Source organism: Bidens hawaiensis, unplaced genomic scaffold, assembly GCF_021521415.1.
Source record: "Bidens hawaiensis isolate Kalapana, Puna unplaced genomic scaffold, B.hawaiensis_p1.1 tig00057745_1, whole genome shotgun sequence".
In the NCBI taxonomy this organism is placed as follows: Eukaryota; Viridiplantae; Streptophyta; class Magnoliopsida; order Asterales; family Asteraceae; genus Bidens; species Bidens hawaiensis.
In genome coordinates this window covers 57,046-83,045 of record NW_027506397.1, presented here as the reverse complement: position 1 = coordinate 83,045, position 26,000 = coordinate 57,046, and the positions used below count along the sequence as shown (strand labels likewise).

Sequence of the window (26,000 nt, the reverse complement as noted above, 5' to 3'; positions counted from 1 at the left end):
TGTTTTTTAATGATTAAATTTGTTCGATGCACGTTCGACTTAGTTTTTGTAGATATAAAGTATGTTTAGGCTAATTAACTATAGTGTGTGGTGGATGCATTAGAAAGAAATGTAATTCACATGAATTAGGGCTTGGTATTGTTTGCACAGAGTAGGCATCTTCATGCATAGCAAGTTTTAACTTATGTCGATTTTAGGTCGGTTAATGTTATTAAAGACGGATAGAGGACTAGGGGCCAAGAATTTGGTGAAGTGTTATTGCATTTATAGTGATGTTTGCACTTAGTCAGTAGGAAAAATACATTGTTTTTTCCTCGACCAATGGACACGTAAGCAGTCATGAATGCAGAATGATTGGATGCTACTTTTATTTGTGGGAGAGATGGAGAATGTTGTGTACTAAGAAAAAATCTGAAAGCAAAACGGGAAAACAGTTAATAGCAATTTTTTGTCGTTAAAGTATTATAGTTATTCGTATCTTTTAGTCGGTTGATAAAAGCCAGTGTTATAACATGGAGCTTTATATAGAAAGGGGGATATTGTGTGAATCGTATCTTGCTGTTTGGGTTATATATAAATGTGACTTTTTTTACTATTGTTGGCTAATTTAGATAGGTTTTGATCTGTGTTGCTTGAAAGGAATGCAATGCTGCTCTAGACGCCAATAAGAAGACGTCAGTTATATTTTCTTAATTATTATAGTTTTTTCTACTTCTTTTATATTATTGAGCCGTATTCTTTTGTCTATTTTTTTTAGTTCTCTTCGTTTGTCACTGAAAGTCCACTGTATCAACCATTGGTTGCACCCCCTTCAGTGAATTCATAGTTATCGAAGGCGCTAGTCGCACTTAAGGCGCATAGGCCTCCCTTGGGGCCTAGGCGCAAAGCGCAAAAAGAGCGAGGGCCCAAGAAAAAAAAAAGCGCACCGTAATTTTTTTAGAATATATTATGTATAAGAAAAATAATAATATTCTTTAATTTAAATAAACAAAAGCTATTATATAATGTTTAATATCATCAAAATTTCTAAAATATTAGTGTATTAGTGTAGAAAGTAGTACTAAATTGACATATTTTATTATATAAACTTACATAAGTTTTCTACATATTAATATAGATTAAATGGCATATAATAAATTTGTGTTCAGATGTAATTTAGATAAATATAATTGTGAGAATTTGGTATATAATAATCTTTGGAAATTAAAAAGTTTATAATTTCTCACAAAATAAGTAATAGAGCAAATTCGGTTATAATTATTTTAAAAATCTTTAGATTTGATTAATAAACCTAGGTTAGGCCCAAGAAGATAGTAACACTTGCCCAGACTAATTAATAATAAGTCGCTCCAGTAAATAGCCTTCACTGCCCTTCGTTTTCATCTTTTGCAGTCTAGCAAACCCTAGAAAGTAATTGCCTGAATCTACGCCTGAAACACCGCCGGAGTTAAAAGCCCAACTATCTTGCCTCACTCAAAAAATGCGCCTAGGCGCAAGAGGCGGTCGCCTTTAATAACTATGAGTGAATTTATTTTGTTCTTGATATATTAGCGGTTGATATTTAATTAACTTTTTTGCCAATTGGGACTTTGCTGTTCTCTTGTGTTTATGCAGTTTATTCACTGCACCATTTGCTGATTATGCTAGTACCTTATCAATTTAAGCATTATGTTAGCCTATTCGAACTTTTTACTGATTATGTTAGCTTATTAGTTTATTCACTGCATGATTTTGAGATGCGCATCGTTATTGCTTCACTTGTGGTTTTTCTCTATCTTATCTTATTTTGTTGATACAATATTTATTGGTTTTGTATGTTATTTACCTTTATCACTGTTGTCTTTCAGGATTGTGCTGATATACTGTGAATGCCGAAGAAAGTATTCTGATACAACATGGGTTTTGACAATGAGTGTATATTAAACATTCAGTCTCTTGCGGGAGAGTACTTTTGTCCTGTTTGTAGAACTCTCGTCTATCCACATGAAGCAATCCAGACACAATGCACACATCTTTATTGCAAACCTTGTTTGTCATATGTTGTAAGCAGTACTCAGGCCTGCCCTTACGATGGCTACTTAGTAACTGAAGCTGGTTCGAAGGTAAATTTTTTTATATTTTTTTATCTTTTCTATTATCTCAATGTTTTACTTATTTTTAATTATAAATAATATGCTATTCCTTTGTTCAGCCACTTGTGGAATCAAACAAGGCTCTAGCAGACACCATTGGGAAAACAACTGTACATTGTCTTTATCATAGGAGTGGCTGCGTGTGGCAAGGTCCTTTATCTGAGTGCACATCTCACTGTACTGCTTGTTCCTTTGGTAATTCTCCAGTTGTATGCAACCGATGTGGGATTCAAATTGTGCATCGTCAAGTGCAGGAACATGCTCAGACCTGTAATGTCAATGTAATGAGATTTTGTTTTGGTCATTAGCAAAAGCTTTATTCTCATGTTTGTTGTGATTAATAATAATGTGCACAATCGACAGGGTACAAATACTCAACCACAAGGGTCTGAGGCTGGTGTGGCGTCTACTGATCAAAGCAAAGTTTCTAATCAAGCAGTGACACCACCATCAGGTTCCCAGCCACAGACATCTCATACTGCTGTGGGACCCTCTGCCCAGAATTTGAATCAGCCAGCAACTTCAAATCCTTTCCCTCAAGCCATGCCTGCACCTGAACAACAATATTACCAACAGTATCAACAATATTACCAACAGTATCCTGGATATGATCCTTACCAGCAGGCTTATCAACAATACTATCCGTATCAACAGCAGCCAATTCAGCAAGTCCAGCAGCCCCCTCTTCAGCCCCAGTCTCAGCCACAAGTTCAGCAGCAAGTGAAAGCCCCAATGCCACCGGTGCAGCCTCAGGTTCAAAACCAACCTCAGCCACACCCTCAAGCTCAGTCACAAGTTCCAGCTAATGGACCGCCTCAACCTCTAGATCCTCAGGCTGCGGTGGTAGGCTCGAGTCAAAACCTGGGTCAGGTGAGTTCACAGCCTCAAGGTCACTCAGGCGGTCAGCCTGTAGCTCATGGTCACATACCTGTGCAGCCATACTCACAAGTCCAGCCACATTTGGTTCAAAGTCATGCACAGCCACCTATGCAAGTACCTCAATATCAGCAACCTGTTCCTCAGATGCAACATCCTCAACCGCCTCAAGTGCAACCATATCCTCAAACTCAACCACAACCACAAGCTTATCCACAACCACCAACACAATTCCATCCCCAGCCTCAGCCTCAATTGCAGCCGATTAATCTTCAACATCCTCCGGCAGGTCATCCACCACAGCCACAACAGCAAATCCAGCATGCCCCACCTCAACAGCATCCTATGCAAGGGCAGCCGCCATCTGGCTCTTTGCTGCCACAGTTTCCACCACCACCACACTACCTCCTCATATGCGTCCTCCACAACCTCCTCATATGTTGCCACCTCAGCAGCGTCCTGTTTCACATCAGGTTCAGCAACCAATTCCTCCACAATATTCGCAGCAGCCTCAAGGGTTCCCAGGTCAAATGCCTGGTCAACTCCAAGGTCAGCCACGCCATGCTGCTCCTTTTGCACATCAGCAGGTACGCCCACAGGTGCCACCTCAGCAAATGCAACAACCTTCTCCAGGATTTGCTCAACCGCAACAAGGGAATGCATTACCACATAGCATGCCACCTTATGTGGGAGGACCTGCTATGTTGAATCAGGGAGGACAGCAACAGCAGTATTCCCAGTCTTCTGGTTCAGTAAGTGTTGCACCTCCAGCCAGACCGCCACAGTTTGGTTTGAGCCAGCCTTATGTAAACCAGAGTAATGTAAATCAGCAACACAATGAGTATGCGCCACTTTCGGGTGGTGATCAGACACTTGAAAGAAGGGTAGAGCAACAAGAAGTTAAATCACCTTCTCTGAAGAAGTCTGAGCCAGTGATTAATGATTTTGGAGCTAAGTTCAATGAAGTAAAACCTGAAGCTGGCATGAAAGAAGAATTTAAACGTGAAGATGGCAATAGGAAAGATGAAACATTGATCAAGGATGCCGCTGTTTCTGAGTTGCATCAGGCACAAGGGGTTCCAGGTGATTCTGCTTCTTCACTAAGAGTTAAAGAAGAGAACAAAGATGGTGCCACTACTGATTCTGCAAAACAAGGGGATATAAGTATTAACTTTCATGGTTCTTCTCAGGCCGGTAATGGACCATTTAATTCCCAAACAACACCTCATGGTCAGATTGGTGAACAATCTACACACCCTCCCGTGCCTTATGGGTTTCCTGGGCAGCAACAAAGACCTGTTGCACCTATGTCATTGCAGTCAACTTCTAATGCTGAACAGACAATGGGGCACTCCCCAAGCCATTTAAGACCTCCTGGTTATGGTTACTTGCCTCATGGCCCGTATCCAAGTGAGCAATTTCAACCACCTGGTCCAAATCAACCTCGACCCTTCCACCCTGAAGTTCTGTCAGGTGGACCTAGTAGTGCTAACCCCAGGGGTTATGAACCACATGGTAAGAATTCCAGGGTGTCTGAAGGTGATCCTTTGGGACCACCTCTGCCACATGGTCATCATGGTCCAATGGAATCTCAATTTGACAGTAGACGACAAGATTCCTATTTACATGGGAATCTAGATAGGGGACCTTATCGGCCACGTTATGGGGTTGAATCAAATTTAATGAGGATGAATGGGGCCACACCACCAGGTTTTGACTTGTTATCCGCCCCTGTTTTTGGTGATGAAAAGTTTAGAACCTCCAACAACCTTCATATGCCACCAACCCGCCATCCTGAGGAGAGTTTCAAACAGTTCCCTGAGGGATCTCCAAAATTTGGGAGTCACTTGTCAAGGCCATCAAGGTTTTATGAAAAAGATCCTCACGGTTATGGTTATGATGCTGGACCAAGGTTGCCACCATATCATCCCAATGACTCTGGTGGAAGACCACTTCCTGGAACTATACATGATAACAGAGGGAGGTTTGAACATAACCACCAAAACCCTGATTTTTTCGGACCAATGCGTGGTTTTGGTCAGCATCATATGGATCGTTTACCACCTAGTAGTCCAAGAAGTTTATATGATGGCAGAAATATGGACAGGCCACCATTTGGTGAAAGATTTCCAATGGGGCCACCTGGTCACATGCATAGAGGGGAGTTTGAGGGCCCACGAAAGCCCATGAATGGTGAACCTTTTGGCCCGCGGGAGCCTGGTTTTGGCTCATTCCATGATTATGGTCGTTCAGGGGAGCCTAATGGGCCTGGGGGTTTCTCTCATCAGCCGCCTTTTCGAGAACCGTTCGACCCTAAGTCAACTCGCCCACGTTTGGATGAACCATTTTTTAGAAATAGTTATTCTCGTCAAGGATTTCCAAGTGATGGTGGATTTTATTCAGTAAGTATCTTGTAAACCTTTTTGAATATCATATCATTGTTCCTACTTCCTACAAATGTAAATGTATTGAGTTTTGACTTGGTTAGGGTGGGCCTGACTCATTTGACCCATCGATGAAGAGAAAGACACTTAGCATGGGCTGGTGTCGCATTTGTAAAGTTGACTGTGAAAGTGTGGAAGGTCTGGAAATGCATGGTCAAACCCGTGAGCACCAGAGGATGTCTATGGATATGGTTATTAGCATTAAGAAGAAAAATGCCAAGAGACAGAGGTATGTCTTATTTTGATTCCTTTATTAATAATATGATTCTTTTTGTGGCTTAAACTTACAACCTTTTTCCTGTATGGTAGAACATCTATGGATCGTGAGGAGACGAGCAAATTCAGAAATCCAGAGATTAATGCTCATCCTGATATGTCTTAGGTGATGATGATAGAATTGAGAATTAATCAAAGTAGTACCATCTTTGGCGCTTTTACATACAGCAACAGTGGTGAGTCACTATCAGATGCTCTTTTGGATGGTTTATGCTTGTTTTGTGTTTCAGGTTGCTGCTTTGTTGTTCAAGATGGTTTTTGGGAACTGTAAGTTTCTTGGAATTTAGGTTGGCTTGTTTTACTATCTTGAAGTTTGTTAGCTTTATGTTGAACTGGTGCTCTAGATAATGAGTTTTTTAGTATGATCAAGAACTTCTATGTCTGAAGTTCTGGTTACTTTTTCTAAGTTTTCGGTTTATGTTTTTTAGTTATATATCTATCTTGAGGTATTCATTACCTGTATTGATTGCTGCATGATCCATGGTTTTGAGACACTGTTTCTAACTTTCAACTAACTCACATTATATATTTAGCACAACTTTAGCTAGTGGCATTCCATCATTAAGACATCTTTTGAGTTTTATAATGCCATGAAGCCATAGGTAGGATACTTATGCAAGGATGACTATAGAAGTATTGTACTTTGTTTTATTTTGAGCTGAAGCGGCTTTTAGTTTGGCTAGTTAGTTATTAATATTGTTTTTACAAAGAAAGTGGTGCTTTTTAGTAGCAGAATTTGCAAGAATACTCTCGCAGCAAATGAAATATGTTAATAAGGAAATGTTAACTTAATAATTGACGGACACATGTAAGTTTATTGCATAACTGTTGGTCTTAAAAAGATGCCCAAGGCGACAGTCAAAACACTTTAGGAGGGTGATGTGCAGCGATTCATGTTGCAGTGCTGAGGTGGCGGCTCTGTTTACAGTGGTTGTTATTCTTGAGTGAGAAGGTTTTAATGCAAGTGGAAGATAGGGAGACGTCTGCAGAACCATCCTCGATCACCAAATAAATCAAAACCATAATATGCTAACACTACTAATGTCTTTCTTTTATATGGTTATATAGGCTCTTGATTTGAAATTGTATGCCTATTTTCCGCTTTAGGATGCTGCTTTATGAGCTTGTACTATGAGTCGAATCAGTTGTTTAGTGAGTACCTTCAGAGACTACTTGTACCTTGTGCTTTAAAGTGTGTAGAAATTAGAAATGCCTTCTTTCTTGCATTTTTTTATAAAATTTGAGTTTCAAATCAATAGATATAAGAGAAGTGCGTATTCACGAGGATATAAGTATTCTGTACATAGAGATATCTGAGTTGTACATGGCATTGGCCTTCTTTTCGGTGTATATAGAGCTTTTTTTGTATGTATTTATTGAAGTATCTTATTTTTTGGTCTTTAAAAGCATATAGGCCTTGTGCGTTGTCTTTCGGGGCCTAATTACAGCTTTTAATACCAAGGCATATCTGGAAGACTACATGATCATTCCGAGATTGTTGCTTAGTGATCGGTTTTCTTTTTTACAGCCTGGTGATTCTTGAATCTTGATCATTGATTCTCGAGTTTTGATTTTGGATCTTTTTATCTTTATTGTTAGTCCCAAAAGCAGGATATATGACCAGAAGCACCAGTGTTACATATATGATTTAATTCTATATTCATGTAGTTATCTCATCAAGTGTATATTACTACCTGTGGGAGGAATCCATAAGATTTTTGGTTATACAGTTTTTTTAGGCTCAGCTGCCTAAATGTTGTGATAGAGATCAATTTGGTGAACCTGAGAAGGATCATAATTTCATCTAGGAATAAAAAATTAATACTAGAAAAGCACATGATCTTTATGCAAGTCTACCATTTTATTAATTTTTTATATGCGGGGCCTATTTTTGTTCAGTAGCTTCTTGATTTAGGTTTAGTCTCTGCACTTTTAATTTGTGGACCTTTACCTTTCGATTTTAAGTTTCGGGATTAGTAACAAAGAATTAACTGAGCACTATATAGTTTCATCTGGATACCTTTTAAGCTTTTAATGGTTATTCTGACTGACATGAATAGAAAAACACAAGAAGATTGAAAAACTAATTTACTAGGTAGCACGTAGAACTTGGAGCACACAAGCAACAAGACAAACAAAGTCATCTAAGTCCTGTAACTTGAAAAGTTAGGTGGCAATTCAACTTTTTATACCTGTGAACTCGTCACATCGGGTTATGGATTATGCTATATTCATAATTAATAAACATATGAAGTCGTAAAAAGTAAGTCAGTTGAACAGGTCAGACTTCTAAATTATTTTATTAGGCTGTGTTAGATGATTGATGATTCAGACTTGCTGCTGGGTAAGAGAGTTAAAAGATATTTTGGACAATAAGTGTTTTGAGACTATTATTAAGTTAATAGTATTAACTGAGTAACTGACTGATTACTAACTGACCTCTAGTTTAAAACATTTGGAGAATGCACTCCAAATTGTAGGCTATAAGAGTTGGACTCTACTATGGTGCTGTATATAATATACTCTCTTTATATCATTAGACATGTGGATTTATAAGTATCAAATTTTATGAATTATGATATTAGTATCTGTCCTCTAATTCATCAATGAGTGTCTGTGAAGCAGTAACCAACCAGAACTTTTCCACGGAGGGGTCAGTAGAATTCTTTTTCCTTTCGCTTCAACTATCTACTGACAATTTGACGTTTACACCCTTGTTGATAGAAAATTTGGCCGGTCAATTGGCCACCGGACCCTGAACTTGTAGTTCTACTCATGACGTGAAGCGTTTTCTACAGTTTATTAGACCAATCTTCTACACCTACTTATCCAGGTAACATTTTTACAAGGATTGTGGATTCAGAAGTATTTTCATATGAACTTTGTATTAATATCTCCTAGGAATTAGGTAATATTTTTGTTATTATTGTATGGAACCAGCCAGCTTTGGGAAGCTTCTAAATGACAAATTTATACCTGCAAATCGTCAACATTTTGCGCTTTATGGAGTTTGATTTTAGAAATATTTCGGTAGATCGTTGTGCGTTGAATAAGGTTATAAAAATATATTCTTCAATTTATTATGGAAATTTGGTATAAATATATTTATAATCTTTTATAATCAAGAATCCGATTATTTTGATTTAAAAAGAAACGCAATTGGCATTGTCTAGCTAAAATCATTGTTTGGGGTTCAATATCTAAAGAATTGGTTAAAACAAAAGTGAATTTTTAATTAGATACAAGTAGATTGATTAATATAATTAAAAAATCAAAACAAGTAACGCCTAGTAAGAAAGTAGAGTTCAACTTGCCTTACATCAGTACAAATAGACATGTAGGTGTTTAAAATAAAGTTTGGCCGTGGCGAAACTTGAACGAAAAACCTAGGGTGATCGGACTCAACACGTACAAAAATATTCATAAACGCTCAAAATTTCAGACAAAAATAAGTAATTTTACACTACGTTTGTTAGTTTTCGGATAAAAACACATAAATTTACACTACTGAGAGAAAAATGGGGGTGACCGGAGCCACCCGGCCACAATACAAGTTTCTCTCTTGCATGCATCATACTTAAATTTAATAACAATAAAAATAAATGCATTGAGCATTGACGACGAAACGACGTGACTTCAACATGATGATGTTTACATAAGAATGTTTTAGCTATCATACTTCGTTAATGCATTAACTTTAACATTGGCTTGTCAAATCGACATGTGATAACTCTTGAGTTCTAATTGTTAGTTTTGTTATAGACTGAACATAGACCTTTAGTTGTCCAAACAAAGTTTGCAATTGGGCGTGTATGATAGCCTTAAATATATACAATTTGTCTTGCATGTATATACCAAGGCAAAGACGTTGGGTATGAAACTCATAAGTCTTATGAGTGTTCATGGTTCATTTTGACGACTTAAACCACGGGCTAATTGTTGATATTACTGTTTCAACTCTTTAGTTAAAAGTAGGGCCGTCCAAATCGCTCGCCGCTCGCTCGGAAATTGCTCAGAAAATGCTCGCTCGTTTTCGCTCGATTGAAAACGAGCCGCTCTGCTCGGTTCAATTTGTAAACGAGCCAAGCAACGAGCAAAGGCCTGCTCAGTTCGGTTCGGTTCGGCTCGAATATTTTTAATTTATTTTATATATAAGTATATATGAAAAAATATATAAATATATAGACAAAACACATAAATATAAGCTTACAATTATTTTTAAACATTTAAATTGTACATATTCCGTCAACTTTATTGTTTTATTTGTTCGCTTCAAGTTTTTAGAATACTAGAAGTTTTTTACATTATCATTATATCTCACTTTAAACTTATTTGTAATAAAAATCTACAATATATTACACGTTTGTCTAAAAACTATTAATTTATTTATAAAATATATTATTTACAACCTTTAAATTTGTTTATTATTGAAAATTTTAAAGTGAAAAAGAAATAAATAATGCTCGAAATAGCTCGATGTTCGATCGAAAAATGCTCGATTCGATTTTGGCTCGTTTCGATTTTCGCTCGGTTCGAATTTCAGCCGTTCGGTTCGGTTCGGCTGGAAACGATCCAAGCAACGAGCAAGCCTTCGCTCGGTTCGGCTCGGCTCGTGAACAACCCTAGTTAAAAGCCAAGTAGTTGTGAAAAATCAAATTGAACCAGATGGAAAATTACACGAACAAGTTGCTAACACGGTTTGAGCTTACAAAAAAATAAATAAATAAAATGTTTTTTAAACTCATATACGGGACATGCCACCGACCCATGGATTGCGGCGTCGTATGTTGAAAAAACATTCTACATTACATTTGGTTTTTATTTCGTACCAAATTTATAACCTACTTTTCGTTGAAACAGTGGTGAAGCTTGGTTATAAAGTGTTAAAAGTAGTAGGTAGATAACTGTTTCACAGTATGATGTTTTGACCATTTATAGCAATCATGTTAAAGAAATCTAACGTAAGAATATAGGTTGAGTGACAAGTGGTGGGTATGCGGGCGATTCGGTTCCGGTTGACAATTTGGTTCGGGTCGGGTCAAACAATATGAAATCAATTCAATATATTTAATTTTTCTTCATTCATTCAAAGTTCGAACGTTTTGTTCTTACAATAATTTAAAAAAAAATAGATAATTTTTAGCCAATAAATACCTAAAATATTTATCATCTTTTTTTTTTGAAATAATGAATAGAATCTTGTTTTCCCATAATTTACCTAACTAAAAAGATTCTATAGGATTGAATTAAACCAAAATTTCACCAAATAATACCAATTATAAGCTTAAATGATCAATTTTCCCAATTCTCCAATTCGACAATTATAAACCCTAATTTGTAATTCTTGAACAATAATCAATATAGATGCAATCAATGTTTAACAACTCAACAAAGGTGAATAATAAACTAAAATTAACAATTGCCCTGCTGATTAGTGATTGCGTTGTGCGATTACTCGGTGTTGCGAAGTGCGTGAGGTCTCCAAGGCTGAAGGCGTTGTCTTGAGTGTGGTGGTTGGTGGTCTCTAAGGCAGTGGCCGGCAGCGACGAATGGTGATGTGCGCTTAGTGGTTGTCAGTGGTCTCCAGTGAGACAGTGCCTTTAAGTTTTGAATTGAATGAATGTTAGATGATTTTCAAACCCTAACTAGATGACAATACCCCTTCTTTTGTTTAAACAAGTTTATTATTACTGATACAAATAGTCCCCTTCAAGTTTGAGTTTTATAAAAACAAAGCTTTTAGTATTCGACTAGTAATTGTTTATAAAAATACAAGGTTAATAAAAAGAAAAATCGAACGTGGGGCCATTATAAAAAAATTTCAGTGGTGGCCGTTAGCTTTTTGAAAAAAATACAATTGGTGACCGCGCTCAATACCTATACAATTTTTTGGACAAAATCACGAAATTTACTCTATTAAACGTAAATACGACAGTGACCGGATCACCCCTGGTCCCATGAACCTTCCCTTGAAGTTTGGTTTATAACGTAGGCCGAGTATCTTTGCACGTCTGGGACACAAGAACAAAAATATCAAAATTTAATCGTGCCATTTTTTAGTTTTAGTATCCCTAAGACGTGTGGGTGCACAACCACCCAAAACCTATTTTATGAGTATGTAGGATATCATAATGTCATGTCCTAATTATCTCTAGTATATGAAAAGTTAAAATGAATTTTTAAATTTATCCTAGAAACTAATCTTTAAAGAAGAAACGTATAGTAGGTACAAAAAGTAGGAGAGTAATTATACAGATAACGATAGCGACGCTGCATTATAGAAACAACAAAAACAAAATATAAATACCAATATAATATTAAAGAAAAATGAATATTAGAGAAGGTTGTCATATCCAATACATACGAATTAGATGTGGCTCAATGGTAGAGTACTCAATTTACAAGTTTTAGGGGTTCAAACCCCACTATCATCAATTTATATGGGAGATATGAGGGATGACCCTGGCTTGCCAGGGTTCGAGTCCTGATCTCATCCGGTTTACCGGCTCCTCGCTGTCGTGCCATTTGGCGGGCGTGGGGTCGGGTTTTATCCGGTGAATCCCTCAATAGGTGGACCGCTATGGGCTCCGTCTGTTCGGACTAGTGGCCGGCTCATGCTACCTTTAACCAATGGGGGCCGCGTACGAGATACCCGGCGTTACTTAGTTGGTCGTTAAAAAAAAAATACATACATAAGAAATTAAGAAAAAGACATCTACATATACTAAATTTATTACAGAACGACGAATTTATTGTGTATTAGGTTATCACATTCTTATATTTGAAGAGCCCCGTTCTCTCACTCTGGTCAGACTTTGTCGTCTTAATCGTGCTCACGCTGGTTTCAGAGTTTAGTTTGGGCATTCTCTCGAGAAACCATACCACCAGCTGCTACTCGATAGTCGTGCCACCACAAAAGCAAAATTCTCTAGCGTAACACACGGTGTGACGGGAACTCGGATAGACTCGGGATTCAAACCGACAATCTCGCAAGGCCTAACTCAAATATTTCATTGCCAATATTCACAATGCGACACGTGAAAATCGAACCTGGGTCTTCATTGTAGAACCCAAGCCTCTTACCACCAGGCCACAAGTGAGGATCTATATATACTAAATAAATGTTACCAACATGGTGACGGTTTTTGACAAATACAAAATCCATAAACATCTAAGGTTTGAAGACGCGATTTTGGTTCATGTATAACTAAGGGTGGCAATCTTGACCCAAACTCTTTCAAATGGGTCGATTTGAGTTGTTTTAAAAATTAAATGAGTTGATTTGGGTAAAAGGTTTTAACTAAATGAGTTAATATGAGTCATTTTAAATTCTATCCTTTTATTTTTGGGTCAATGTGGGTTAGCGTCATAAGGAAATGTGTCAGGTTTCAGATCGGAACGGGTTTTCGTACAAGACATGTTTCGACACGAAACGGGTTTCAGATTGGAACGGGTTCGGTTAATGTTTCAAGTCAACACGAGTTTTCACCCGTGACGGGTTGGGTTTTGGTTTCTTTTTGGTCGATTCGGGACTCGCTTTTGTCCGTTTTTCGGTTTCGGTTAGATCGGTTAGATTCTCGGTTTCTTTATGGAACGAACGTAGGAAACATTTTAGTGTTTTTACTTTTTTTGTTTATGCTTTATATTTTGAGTTATAATTTATTATTTTTGAATATTTTTTAGCGTATTTGATCTTAATTGAAAACCCTAAAAATTCAAAAAAAATAATAATTTTTTTTAACTTAAAATATAAATAAAAAACAAAAAATTTAAAAAATCTAAAATGTTTCTGCCATTATTCCCGTTCATAACAAAATAAAAAATAAAAAAAACTCGAAACCCGGTTCGACCCTAACCTATCCCGACTAAAACCAAAACAACATTTTTTTAATTGACCCGTTCTGACCCAAACTCGTTTTGACCCATGACTCATTTAAACCCATGACTCGTTCGACCCAAACTCATTCTGACCCAAACTCGTTTTGACCCATGACTCGTTCGACCCAAAACTCATTCTGACCCAAACTCTTTTTGACCCATGACTTGTTCGATCCAACCCAACCCAACCCATTTGACACCTCTATATAACTGATAACAAAAGTCAAACAAAGTTCTTCGTTAAAAAAATGATAAATGGTTTTCTTGAGCCACATAAGAAATTTAATTTTCAATATGTCACTTCATTGTAAATCGTTTGGATGCTTCCATAACACAGGATGAACTTGAATATGTCAATAGTTCTTTACTTGTTTATTTTAGGGGCAATTTCTTAGAATAGTAACCAAGTTGCAAAGGTGTTCAAATTAGGTCACTCAACTTTAAAAATTGTTACAATTAGGTCACTTTACTTTCATATTTTATTAAATTAACGGTTTTAACATGTTTTTTTAACGTTTTTATTGTTTGTTTCACATAGGAAATCCTTTTATCTTTTTTTTGATGTTGACGTTGAGTGGCGACGTGATATCTATTTTTTATTTTTGAATTTTAATATAATTAACGTTTTTTATTTTTTTTAAAAATATAACTACATATATTGCAAATTCCGACCCCCACATCTTATCCTTCATTTCTTTCTTAACAAAAAAAAATCGGTGAGACTAGATTTGAAGATCTAGTAAACCGATTTAAGAAAAATGTACATGAGTGACTTAATTGAAACACAATTAGTATTATATGAGATATTCCCATTATTTTATATCCATTGAAAACTGCAAAGCATTCTAAACACTATTCACACACCCGTCCGATCAACGCAATCGAATCCAAACCAAATCCCATCCGACCATTCCTCCGTTTTAACAATTTGAATTTCAAAACTGCAAAGCTTTCAACTTTCTAGAGCCGTTTGAGCATATTAAATCACTTTCCAGAACCAAAAACACTAAACCCAAACCAAACTAATCTTACCACTTGTACATAAAGCAATAACATCTATACAAACACTGCTCTCAATCATTTCACCTCTTGCAAACATATCCTCCGTATATAAATACCATTTCACTCTCACTCATTACATTTGCATTCAAACCCTAATTAATATCATTCTCACTCACTCTCTTCCAAAATGCGTGAAATCCTTCACATTCAAGGCGGCCAATGCGGCAACCAGATCGGAGCCAAGTTCTGGGAGGTTGTATGCGCCGAGCACGGGATTGATGTCACCGGAAAGTACACCGGCGACTCTGAGCTTCAGCTCGAACGGATTAATGTTTACTATAATGAGGCGAGTGGCGGAAGGTATGTTCCACGCGCCGTGCTTATGGATCTGGAGCCTGGAACCATGGACAGTCTCAGATCTGGCGCGTACGGTCAGATATTCAGGCCGGATAACTTTGTGTTTGGACAGTCTGGTGCTGGGAATAATTGGGCTAAAGGACATTATACGGAAGGTGCTGAGTTGATTGACTCGGTTTTGGATGTTGTTAGGAAGGAGGCTGAGAACTGTGATTGCTTACAAGGTATATTATTATATATTATTATTATAGATCTGGTTAGTGTATATGTTAATTGTTTGATTTTGTGGTTTAATTTGGTGTTTTAGTTAGGGTTAAGTAGTGTTATAATGATTTGTGTAGCTTTTAAGTATGAATTTGTATGAGATTAATCTGTTGTATATGTTATATCTAGTTTTTATATCTTGTGAGTAGTGATATTGATAAACATGAAATGACGTCATTTGAGTTCTGTTACTCCTGTATGAAGTTATAGATCTGTGAGGAGTGTAAATTAGCCGCATAGGCTCGTTTGACTTACTCGAGTTCAGCTCGTTTCGAGCGCTTTTTCTAAAACTTGAGGGCGCCTTGTGAGTCTCGGTCTTGGCTAGTTTATTATTTATTATTAATTAATTTTTGTACGTTTTTAATTATTTATTTATTGTACGTTTTTAATTCATTGTATGTATTTTGAGAAAATCAATACGTTTTATATTTTATGTATAATTAATTAATTAATTATTTATTATTAATTAATTTATATATGTTTTCAGTTTTTGTTTATTTATCATTAATTAAACCCCGAAGCTCGGCTTGTTTTGAGCTTTTTATTGATCTGATTTCGAGTAGCAGTCCGGCTTGTTTGCATTCCTATTTGCGTGCGGTTCCTTGATTTTTTCTGAAAGCATGTGAAGCAATTGGATGTTATCATTTTAGGTTTTTGTTGTAAGAATTTGTGTTGAAGTGATACTGTTAAGATTTGAGAACTACTCTCTAGCTTGTAATGAACGATTAAATTAGTGATGCATTTCTTATTAGCTTTTTACAGTATACATAATCTCTTTTAGTTCTAATCATGAATCGTTGTCAGTTAAGTCTCTGCTGATTCTCAAGTATTCATATTTTTGTGTTGCAGGTTTTCAGGTGTGCCATTCTCTTGGTGGTGGAACCGGGTCTGGTATGGGAACACTTTTGATCTCAAAGATCCGAGAAGAGTATCCTGATAGAATGATGATGACATTCTCAGTATTCCCATCTCCCAAGGTTTCAGATACAGTCGTTGAGCCGTACAATGCCACATTATCTGTTCATCAGCTTGTTGAGAATGCAGATGAATGTATGGTTCTTGATAACGAAGCATTGTATGATATCTGCTTCCGAACCCTCAAATTAACCACCCCAAGCTGTAAGTATCTTGCAAAATCAACCTCCATTATCATTAATATTATTATTATTATTAGTATCTGGTTCTGATAATCGTTTATTTGTTACTACAGTCGGTGATTTGAACCATTTAATCTCTGCAACCATGTCGGGTGTCACATGCTGTTTAAGGTTTCCGGGTCAGCTTAACTCGGATTTAAGGAAGCTTGCGGTCAATCTAATTCCATTCCCGCGTCTCCACTTCTTCATGGTCGGTTTCGCCCCTCTCACTTCGCGCGGGTCCCAACAATACCGTGCGTTAACCGTCCCGGAACTCACCCAACAAATGTGGGATGCAAAGAACATGATGTGTGCAGCAGACCCGCGTCATGGTCGTTACTTAACCGCCTCCGCCATCTACCGGGGCAAAATGAGCACGAAAGAAGTCGACGAGCAAATGTTAAACGTGCAAAACAAGAACTCGTCTTACTTTGTCGAGTGGATCCCGAACAATGTGAAGTCAACCGTGTGTGATATCCCACCAACTGGTTTGAAAATGGCGTCTACTTTTATTGGAAACTCGACATCAATTCAAGAAATGTTTAGACGTGTTAGCGAGCAGTTTACCGCTATGTTTAGGCGTAAGGCCTTTTTGCATTGGTATACGGGTGAGGGTATGGACGAGATGGAGTTCACTGAGGCTGAAAGTAATATGAATGATTTGGTTTCCGAGTATCAACAGTATCAAGATGCAACTGCTGATGAAGAAGGCGAGTATGAGGAGGAGGAAGAGGAGTATGGTGATGAGGCTTGATGATTAGTGGGTATGTTTGTATGGTGGTTATCTTAACTACCATTTTGTTAAAGGTCTAGTTGAATGTTAGTTGTGGTGGTAGTTTAATGAAAGTATGTTTATTTCTACAAGACTTGTATGAATATGTGGTACTGTTTGTTTGAGTAATATTTGCTATATTATCTTGTAGTATTTTATGTTTTACTTGTTGATAATTGGGACCAATGTTTTTGGTTGGACCATTAGGTATGATAAAAGTCAAGAAAGTAGCATATATCTGTATTAAGGATAGTAATTAATCCTTATTAAGAAACCTTTGTAAACCTACAATACTTTCTGGCTAGTCTGGACCTTATCGGGGACGATTTCAACAACAGATATGAATGTGAACATGACGCTAATCGGATTGTGTGCAGTGTAATACGCTGTTGTACATAAGTAATATGGCTGTAGAGTGCGCATTTAATTACTAAATGCAAGATTCTTTTTCACATGACTATACATGTATCGCAAATTATAGGTTTATAACTTATAAGATAGTAGGACCATGAGTGATAGGGAGTGTAGCGAGACAAGAAGGCAACCGGTAGTGCTATGTCGTTTTATTATGGCCAGTGATACGAATTGTGGACCCGATATATAGATATTTTTATATATTTTTTCCTTTTTTAGATTTTATTTAGAGATGGTGTCTTTCTGTTTATGCATATAAATACACAAGACTCATACATACAATGTTATGTTTATGCATATAGTGGGTTGCATTATTTTCATCTTGTCTAGTATTCTCGTAGAACAATGTTATGTTTGAGTTTTGAGAGGTGTACCCTAATACAGACAAGTAACTGACACACACCATGTAGAGCGCGGGTTGCATATAACCAATTCATTGTTGACCAAAGAACTCAAAAGTACAGATGACAAAATGAGGCAAACTACTTATGAGTTATGACAACATTATCACGATATTTAGATGTGTCTCTTCTTACGTAAATCTCATATTGTTCTCATATTGTTCGTACATATGAGATGATACTTCAACAAAATGTATTAATGTACACCCATTCTAAAATATCATTAGCAGGTTAATAGTTGCAAATAAGAGAACTTAAAATTTAAACACACCATGGTGAAAAAAAAGCACGATGGGTGACCTTGTGGAAAGTTTTCACTCGAATAACAAAAAATGAGTACGCGAGCTTCTTGTGGGATAAAAAGACTATTGATTGATATAAGGTGGTGAATGTTAAAAATGGTATGAGGGTCACTCCTATCTTGTTCACGATGGTGGAACATACCTCCTTGATGATGATGATGAGTCTTAAGGGGGATGCGCATGACATTTTAGAAAAATCTTACATTGCGTTGTCACATACTCACGTGAGAGGCCGTACGACATTATAACACGTAACCTTAAATACCCTTAATTTCTTATGATGCATCGGTTGTGGATGAGTGAAGAATTTCACATTTGAATATGTTAAATGTATTTTATCTACTATTTACCTACATGTTTTTGACTTCAAGACTAAGACCATATAACGCATAATCCTCATTCACTTTGAAACTTTCATAATTATGCATCTCCATTATAAGTGTCATCCTTAGTCCTTTCCGGTCATTATAACTTCAAGATTTGTTTACTTGCCCTAAGTGGTGGCCGATGCTCACCTTGCCTCACGGCCAACCCTGGTTACATTACTGGTATTAAGTTAACGTTAACGGCCGGTTAAATAGCAAATTGCTATAAAACTAACTATAAACCAAACGGAAAACAATAGTAATAAAGGGTTAAATCCATGTTACAACATTGGACTGAACCATGAACACCTTATTTGCATATCACACCCTAGAATATTTTTAATAACCCTATAAGACTTTTCTCATTATGAGAAGAACATAACCAGAAGATGCTTTGACCTAATAATACCAATAAACAGTGACGAAACTTGAGCTAGATCATAGGGGTGATCTAAAGTATTAAGACGTGATAAGACTCAATAGCTATAAAAGTTTTCGGACAAAGTCACGAAAATGTACACTACTAAGTTAAAAAACGAGGGGGTTGAGGACACCTTGGGCACCAAGCAACCCACACTCCTACCAATGAATTGGATAAGACTATGCCATTATAAAGGGACGCAACTTCAAATTCACGGTCGTTAAAATAGGTGTAATTTTTTTTTGAATGATCAACAAATATAGAAGGTCTAAGTACATTGTACGGGGTGATCCAATGGCAAAAGGCCACCGCCAGCTAGCCCAATCCAGCCGTACGAGGCCCTTAAGCACTTCTGGAAAAAACCCACCCGCCCAAAGGTCCACTGGTGGTAAAACCCGGATGCCTTCAGGATCAAACTAGAGACCACAAGAATCCACTTTCAAATAGTGTTGTGAATGAGAATTGAACCTGAGTCTCTAGTAAGAGGAACTCATGCTTCCTACCCCCACACAACATTGGAAGATAAAAAAAAAAGAGTTAGATTTATTTTAAAAAAGTAAAATATATAAATTTCTACAAACGACAAGGGGTATAATATATAAATTGGATGTGGCTCAATTTAGAGCACTCACTTTACTAGTGAGTAATGCTTTAAAAACCGGTATTTTACTTGTACCGGATTGAGCTAAAAAATGGTACAACCAGTTGAACCGGGTTAACCGGAAGGTTTAACCGGTTGAATAGCTTACTTTATAATTTTCTATAAATGTAACTTAAATTCAAAAATAACCCAAAAGTAAATGATTTCATAACTAAAAATAATCCAAAATTTAATTCATATTAATAAAAATAATGCAAAAACACTCAATTTTAAAAAAATAGTCATAAAGTTTACACGTTTAAATGTTAATTGTTGGGTTAAAAGTAATTTTGAAAAAATATGGGCTGCAAATATAAAAAATCTATCGAACATAAAACCGGTTTGCCGGTAAAAACCGGTATTTTAGACAAAAACCGTCGGTACAATGTTCTAGCAAACCGGCCAAAACTACCGGACTGTAAATACCGGTTTGCTGTGCGAAATCCGGTTTAACCGGTTCAACTGGCCGGTTTGAACCGGTTTTTAAAACACTGCTAGTGAGAGGTAGGGAGTTCAAACCTCAATATCACCAATTATATGGGAGATATGAGGATGCCAGGGTTCGAGTCCTGATCTCACTCGGTTTTACCGGCTCCTCGTTGTAGTGCCATTTGGCGGGCGTGGGGGTCGGGTTTTATCCGGTGAATCCCTCAATAGATGGACCGTTAGGGGCTTCGTTCGTCCGGACTAGTGGCCAACTCGGGCTACTTTTAGCCAATGGGGGCCGCGTACAAATCACCTGGCGTAAGTTAGTCGTTAAAAAAAAACAAGGGGTATAATATAACTGTTTATACAATGAAACACTCGAACGCTTGAAATCTTGGAACCAGCGAGTCGGAAGTGGCCGCAAGCAAGCAACCAAATGGCGACGAGATCAATAGCTTGGATGGGTAACTCATGGAAGCAATTATCATTCAACGTAATAACCAGAAGAGCCTTAAGCACATCCTCTTCTTCACCTGCTTCAAACCCTAGCTCAACAGTGTCGTCTAAATCCAAGAGAAAGAAGAAGAAGAAGAAGAACCTGTTTGAGGTGGCTCAGTTTCTTCCAAACTGGGGCATTGGTTATCAAATGGCCAAAACTCACTGGTCAGGTGTCGCTTATCAGATCACCAAGATCAATCTCTACAAGGTCCGTTTTTTAATTCTCAATTGAAATCACAATCTCTACAAGGTCCGTTTTTTAATTCTCAATTGAAATCACATATTGTTCGTGTTTTGATTTTAGGTTATTAGCCTCAACTGAAACGGAAGCATCAGTTAATCTAGTGCATTAACCAATCGGTTTTTGGTTCGGAATATTCAGTTAGTTTGTTGGTTTTCTCTTAATAATTATAAAACCAAACTTAGGCTAAATTTTTTGCTTACAAACACATGAACCGGAGATATAAATATATGAAATGGAGGTATAAATACATGAAATGGAGGCATAAAAGCTAGAAATTGGGTGCAATTCTTCTAGATCATTGATAAACAATATTATTTTTTACATCAAAATTGAAGCGTGCGCTTGGGCTCGTTTAAGCTTGGTTCGATCGAGCTTTTTTTACGAGCCAGTCTCGAGTAGCTCGGCTCGTTTACACCCCTAGTTCCATTCAATTTGGTTAAATCTGGTTGAGTGTACAAAATAACCGATAGCCGATTTTTTGGTTGATTTGGTTTTCGGTTTGTTTCGTTGGTTTTTGATTAATGGTTTGGTTATTGCTCACTCCTACCAAACAAGGAGATAGACATCTATTTTTTTTTTGCAGAAATTATATATTTGCGTTTTTGAAAATCAAACATTTAACTGTTTTTACGCAGCTGAATTCGCTAATTATGTGTAAAATCGATGTTGAAGTGCTAATTGATTGTTAATTTGGTATGTCATGTGTTTTCAGGATGGCAAGCATGGGAAGGCTTGGGGGATTGTTCATAAAGATGGTGAGTTCTGATTATTTTAAAAGTAATTGTTACATGTTTTTAGTTTGCATTGGGGGTTTAGGGTTTTGGTGGATTGATTAATGTGAAAGATGAGAGGATCAGTAATTATGAAAAGGGTAATATGATTTTAGCATATAAGGGTGAGGAATATGTCTTAATTAATTATGTCGTTTTCGGTTTGACAACAAAGATGGTACACAATGATAAATTGCTACTTTTTAATCACTAGATATTCGAGATGTTTGGATATTTGATTCTTGTCTTGTTTGCATTTTTATCAGCATTTAGATCAGATTGGAATTGATAGGCTATGGAGGTTTGCATGTAGTGAATTTGTTCTTTTTCGTGGTCATTTAGAGCTTTAACTTGGCACTTGATGAAAGGAATTGTCAAATTATTTAAACAATAGATATATACTAAAATAGATTCTGTAGATATGCTGTCTTACCTTCTTTCTTTCATTTTAGCATAAATCTTGGTTTGCATTTGGATTTTGTTGCAAAATAGATATTATCGTTACTGTACTTTTAGGTTATTTGAATAACATACTCAAACAAAAGGGTTAGCACATGTTTAAACATCAGTTTGATCAACTTTATCGAATTCTTGTCAAGTTGATAAATGAAAACACAAGTCTTTTTTGGTGCTAAATCTTATTGTTCAAGTTTGTAATTGAAAACACTTGTACAATATTTTACATTGTTGACATCTTGAAGATTACTTTGACTTTGACCTCATAAGTCTTGTTTCGGAATACAAGTTTTAGTGTCTAATGTTGATGATTGTGTAGGTGTACCGGCTGCTGACGCTCCAAAGAAAATTAGCGGTGTTCACAAACGTTGTTGGAAGTAAATTCCTAACTCAAGCAAAACCGAACAAATCACATCTCAACCACAACCCGAACCAGAAGTTCAAGCCACATGATGCTCCCAGTTTAGGGTGATTATCAAGATAAGTTACTCATGGTTAGAATGTTAGATGCCATTGCAGTCTTTTTTTTGTTGAACATATCCCTATTTTCACTTGTGTAAGATTTGCTACTACTATGATGATGTGATCTCATAAAGAGTCCATTTACCGGACCATTGCTCGATATGGTGTATTAGTGTTGTAGGATTACACCATAACTTTCGTCATTTTCAAGGTTTTATGAACACATTCTGTTTAAAAAAAGATATTCTAGTACCAACAATCATTAATCAGAACCCAAAATCACTACTCATATGTAAGACATTTTTAAGTCGTTGATTTAACGTGTCTTGTCCTAAAGTCATAACTAGCTTACTTAGTGACAGGAGACTCACATTATCATCTCGTGCAACTTTTTACAACATTGTTTCTGAAGCCTCAAGACCGCATAGTTTTACAAACGATAGTTGCAACTTTGTCTCCGGAGATAATCGTTTCGAGTCATTTGTTATGAGTTAAAAAAGGTATTAACTAAAAAAACTTGTATTGATTGTTAAACTTTGAGCAAGCGAATCAAGAACACGAACACGAACACGAACACGAGATTTGATCAACACACGATCGACTCTTTTATTAAGAAAACGACTAACGTGAAAAACTTAATAATTATGATACAATGTATGGCTTATATAGAACCCATACATGACTAATCCTATACTAACTCAAATACGCAATTTGAATCCAAAACAAATAGAATAAATAAACTAAGACTAACTTATCTTATAATAATAAACTAATTATTATATTAAATATTCTCCAATATTTTAGGAGCCTTCAATCTGGTTTGGTATTGGACACGTTTAACACTCCCTCTCAACACCAAACTTCTTCTAATCGTGACACACACGAAGCACCTCGACTCGAAACAACTCGTGGCTCTACGCAACAGGTCACGCTTTCCGACATCGGCTCAAATGTTGAATTCCAACACTCCCTCTAGATTCATACTTGTTCCTAAGGTCTTTCAAAAACCCGCAACACTCGTTCTTTTTGGACTTGATTCTTGGACTCGTCACACGCCTTCACACGAAGTTGCGTCTCGATCGGCTACTCCTTAATCTACACAAGATCTAGGATATATTTAACTCAACTCCAAACAGCCTTATCACATGCCTTGATAATCTTCGGTGGTCTCCTACGAACCCACTGTCCGTACAAACAAAACTAATGAGTCCACTGTCTTCTATTTTGACAGGCCCAAAACCATAACTATTTGACCATTTTTAGCCACCGGTTCTAGCTCCGTAACTCATCCCTCGCTGTTGTCAATAACCTGAACCGTTGTTGTCATGTACGTTACAATTTAGTCCCAAATCCGGACTCAAACATCTGATGTTGTTGTCTCGTTTAGACAATCCGATAACGCTACCACTCGGGACCGTTGGGTCATCGATCCAACCCACTAAACTTCCCCGACACACGGATATTTTATCATCCCGACACACTGAGATTTAACCATACCGACACACGATCATGGCACAATATCATTGCTCGATACACGGAGATTTAACCATGCCGACACGCGGTGATGTTACATCATCAAGGTCCGACACACGAAGATCTAACCATCCCGACACTAGGTGATAGCATATCTTCATGGATACCTTCAACTCGCCAAAACTAAGTTGACACACAACCTCGTTGCACTCTGTTATAACGACGGACGTTACAATTTTCAAGCGGAGATCAATAACACAAAACACAAACACCGACTAACGGTTGTTGGAAAGCTTTTCACCTTTCTTCGACAACCCATGTTCACTAGTTGGAGCAATTCACCAAATCATTGAATCATCATTACTATTTATCACCAATTCACCATCTTATTTATGCATTCAATCGGAAAAGCACTGCGATCGATGCATGGACACACCTTCGTTTGATCGGAAACTTAAAGAGATTGAAACATGAAACACCTTTGTTCGAACGGAAACTTACCCACCTTGATCTGAACCCGGGACACACCTTTGTTCGATCGGGAACTTCGATTGGATTCTCTGTTTTAAACAAACTAAAACAGTCAGTCTGCGTTTCCTTCGACTTCGAATCAATCAGACCCTCTACATGGTAGTTTCCCATGCAAGACCATTATAATTTGCTTTCTAATTTCTAAAAAAAACACCATGCATCAACCCATGATGAAACCCTGCGGCCAAGGTTTTTTTTTTTTTTCTCAATTCCATGCAAATAAAATACATCAATTTATTGGTGGACTTGAATTATTTTCCACCAATCCCACTTGGAAACAGTTAGCCAACAAATTCCCCAAATTCAAGGAGCTTGTTTGTCTTCAAACTGATTGGAAATTCGACCACCAATTTCACTCCCCGCCTCCTTTATAGCCGTCAATCACCACTGCTTATCTCCTGTAAAACAACCACGGGCATACGGACATCTCTGTCGTCCCAAACGGAACTCTCGCACAACAACGGTTGAACGCAACACCGACCGCACCCCGTCTACTACTGTTAAGTCTTCTAGTTGCGACAGAAGCCAATCTTTCACGCGTGCCCTCCACCGACGGACACACCCGTCGGTGGAGGCTGCCCCGAATCTTCAAACCGCTTCCCGGTACGAGCCCTAAGCTCTGATACCACTTGTTAAACTTTTAGCGGGTGAATCAAGAACACAAGCACAAGATTTGATCAACACACGATCGACTCTTTTATTAAGAAAACGACTAACGTGAAAAATTTAATAATTCTGATACAATGTATGGCTTATATAGAACCCATACATGACTAATCCTATACTAACTCAAATACGCAATTTGGATCCAAAACAAATGGAATTAAATAAACTAAGACTAACTTATGTTATAATAATAAACTAATTATTATATTAAATATTCTCCAATATTTTAGGAGCCTTCAATCTGGTTTGGTGTTGGACACGTTTAACATTGATTACTCGTATAACTTTCATAGAGTTTACTTTTTGACAAACGAGGGTAGTTGGGAACAAGGCCGGAAACTTTGTGTAATAACTTGTTGACACTTGTGTAACGAGAGCACATTTAATTTAATTTTATAGGGAAAAGTTAACGTATAAATGAAATTAACGTGCTAATTGTGAGAAACAGGTAGTGTAATTATATATACAAGTAGAGAATTATGTAATTTTTTTTGAACGACCAACAAATTCATTCATAATGAAGAAAAAAACAAGAAAGTTACAAGCAAGATGCTAGCAACAAAAAACAACCCGAAACACAATCACTCAAATCCACAAATTTAATTAAAGCTACACCACTTATCCCATGTTAGACCCGGCCATTTAGATCTACTTTGCACCCATAAAAAAGCTTAAAACTTTTATCTCACCAATCGTACTATGTAAATGTACAGGTTTTCTTTCAAACACTAACGAATTCCTCGCCTTCTAAATACACCACATTGCAGTAAGGAAATCGCGTGGAACACCTTTGC

The 26,000-nt window shown here is 37.0% G+C and overlaps 4 protein-coding genes across 5 annotated transcripts in view; all 4 read left to right on the top strand.

Moving 5' to 3' along the window:
• Window positions 1-1,895: 1,895 nt before the first annotated feature.
• LOC143617749 (uncharacterized) lies at window positions 1,896-2,524 on the top strand. Its single transcript, XM_077090212.1, has 3 exons — window positions 1,896-2,102; window positions 2,192-2,402; window positions 2,496-2,524. The coding sequence occupies exons 1-3, from the start codon at window positions 1,896-1,898 to the stop codon at window positions 2,522-2,524; spliced, it is 447 nt and encodes a 148-aa protein (XP_076946327.1).
• Window positions 2,525-3,276: 752 nt separating this feature from the next.
• Window positions 3,277-7,972, top strand: LOC143617752 (uncharacterized). Its single transcript, XM_077090215.1, has 3 exons — window positions 3,277-5,410; window positions 5,497-5,681; window positions 5,762-7,972. The coding sequence occupies exons 1-3, from the start codon at window positions 3,422-3,424 to the stop codon at window positions 5,832-5,834; spliced, it is 2,247 nt and encodes a 748-aa protein (XP_076946330.1). The 5' UTR covers window positions 3,277-3,421; the 3' UTR covers window positions 5,835-7,972.
• Window positions 7,973-14,771: 6,799 nt separating this feature from the next.
• LOC143617754 (tubulin beta-2 chain-like) lies at window positions 14,772-17,230 on the top strand. The gene is made up of 3 exons (XM_077090218.1): window positions 14,772-15,189; window positions 16,079-16,348; window positions 16,440-17,230. The coding sequence occupies exons 1-3, from the start codon at window positions 14,796-14,798 to the stop codon at window positions 17,117-17,119; spliced, it is 1,344 nt and encodes a 447-aa protein (XP_076946333.1). The 5' UTR covers window positions 14,772-14,795; the 3' UTR covers window positions 17,120-17,230.
• A 3,285-nt stretch (window positions 17,231-20,515) lies between these two features.
• LOC143617753 (uncharacterized) overlaps window positions 20,516-26,000 on the top strand; it is a 30,108-nt gene continuing 24,623 nt past the window's right edge. Inside the window, exons 1-3 of one of the 2 annotated variants that reach the window (XM_077090217.1) lie at window positions 20,516-20,812; window positions 21,561-21,603; window positions 22,394-22,708. In XM_077090217.1, coding sequence (XP_076946332.1) covers window positions 20,543-20,812; window positions 21,561-21,603; window positions 22,394-22,455 — 375 coding nt within the window. In that variant the 5' untranslated portion in view covers window positions 20,516-20,542 and the 3' untranslated portion in view covers window positions 22,456-22,708. Of the gene's footprint in view, window positions 20,813-21,560; window positions 21,604-22,393; window positions 22,709-26,000 lie in introns of those variants that run through there. The other variant, XM_077090216.1, reaches the window with a different exon arrangement.

Coding starts and splice junctions, on each gene's coding strand:
- LOC143617749 (XM_077090212.1), top strand. CDS start 1,896: ATGGGTTTTGACAATGAGTGTATATTAAACATTCAGTCTCTTGCGGGA. Junction 2,103..2,191: donor TAACTGAAGCTGGTTCGAAG/GTAAATTTTTTT, acceptor TCCTTTGTTCAG/CCACTTGTGGAATCAAACAA. Junction 2,403..2,495: donor GCAGGAACATGCTCAGACCT/GTAATGTCAATG, acceptor CACAATCGACAG/GGTACAAATACTCAACCACA.
- LOC143617752 (XM_077090215.1), top strand. CDS start 3,422: ATGCGTCCTCCACAACCTCCTCATATGTTGCCACCTCAGCAGCGTCCT. Junction 5,411..5,496: donor GTGATGGTGGATTTTATTCA/GTAAGTATCTTG, acceptor TGACTTGGTTAG/GGTGGGCCTGACTCATTTGA. Junction 5,682..5,761: donor AAAAATGCCAAGAGACAGAG/GTATGTCTTATT, acceptor CCTGTATGGTAG/AACATCTATGGATCGTGAGG.
- LOC143617754 (XM_077090218.1), top strand. CDS start 14,796: ATGCGTGAAATCCTTCACATTCAAGGCGGCCAATGCGGCAACCAGATC. Junction 15,190..16,078: donor GAACTGTGATTGCTTACAAG/GTATATTATTAT, acceptor TTTGTGTTGCAG/GTTTTCAGGTGTGCCATTCT. Junction 16,349..16,439: donor CAAATTAACCACCCCAAGCT/GTAAGTATCTTG, acceptor TTGTTACTACAG/TCGGTGATTTGAACCATTTA.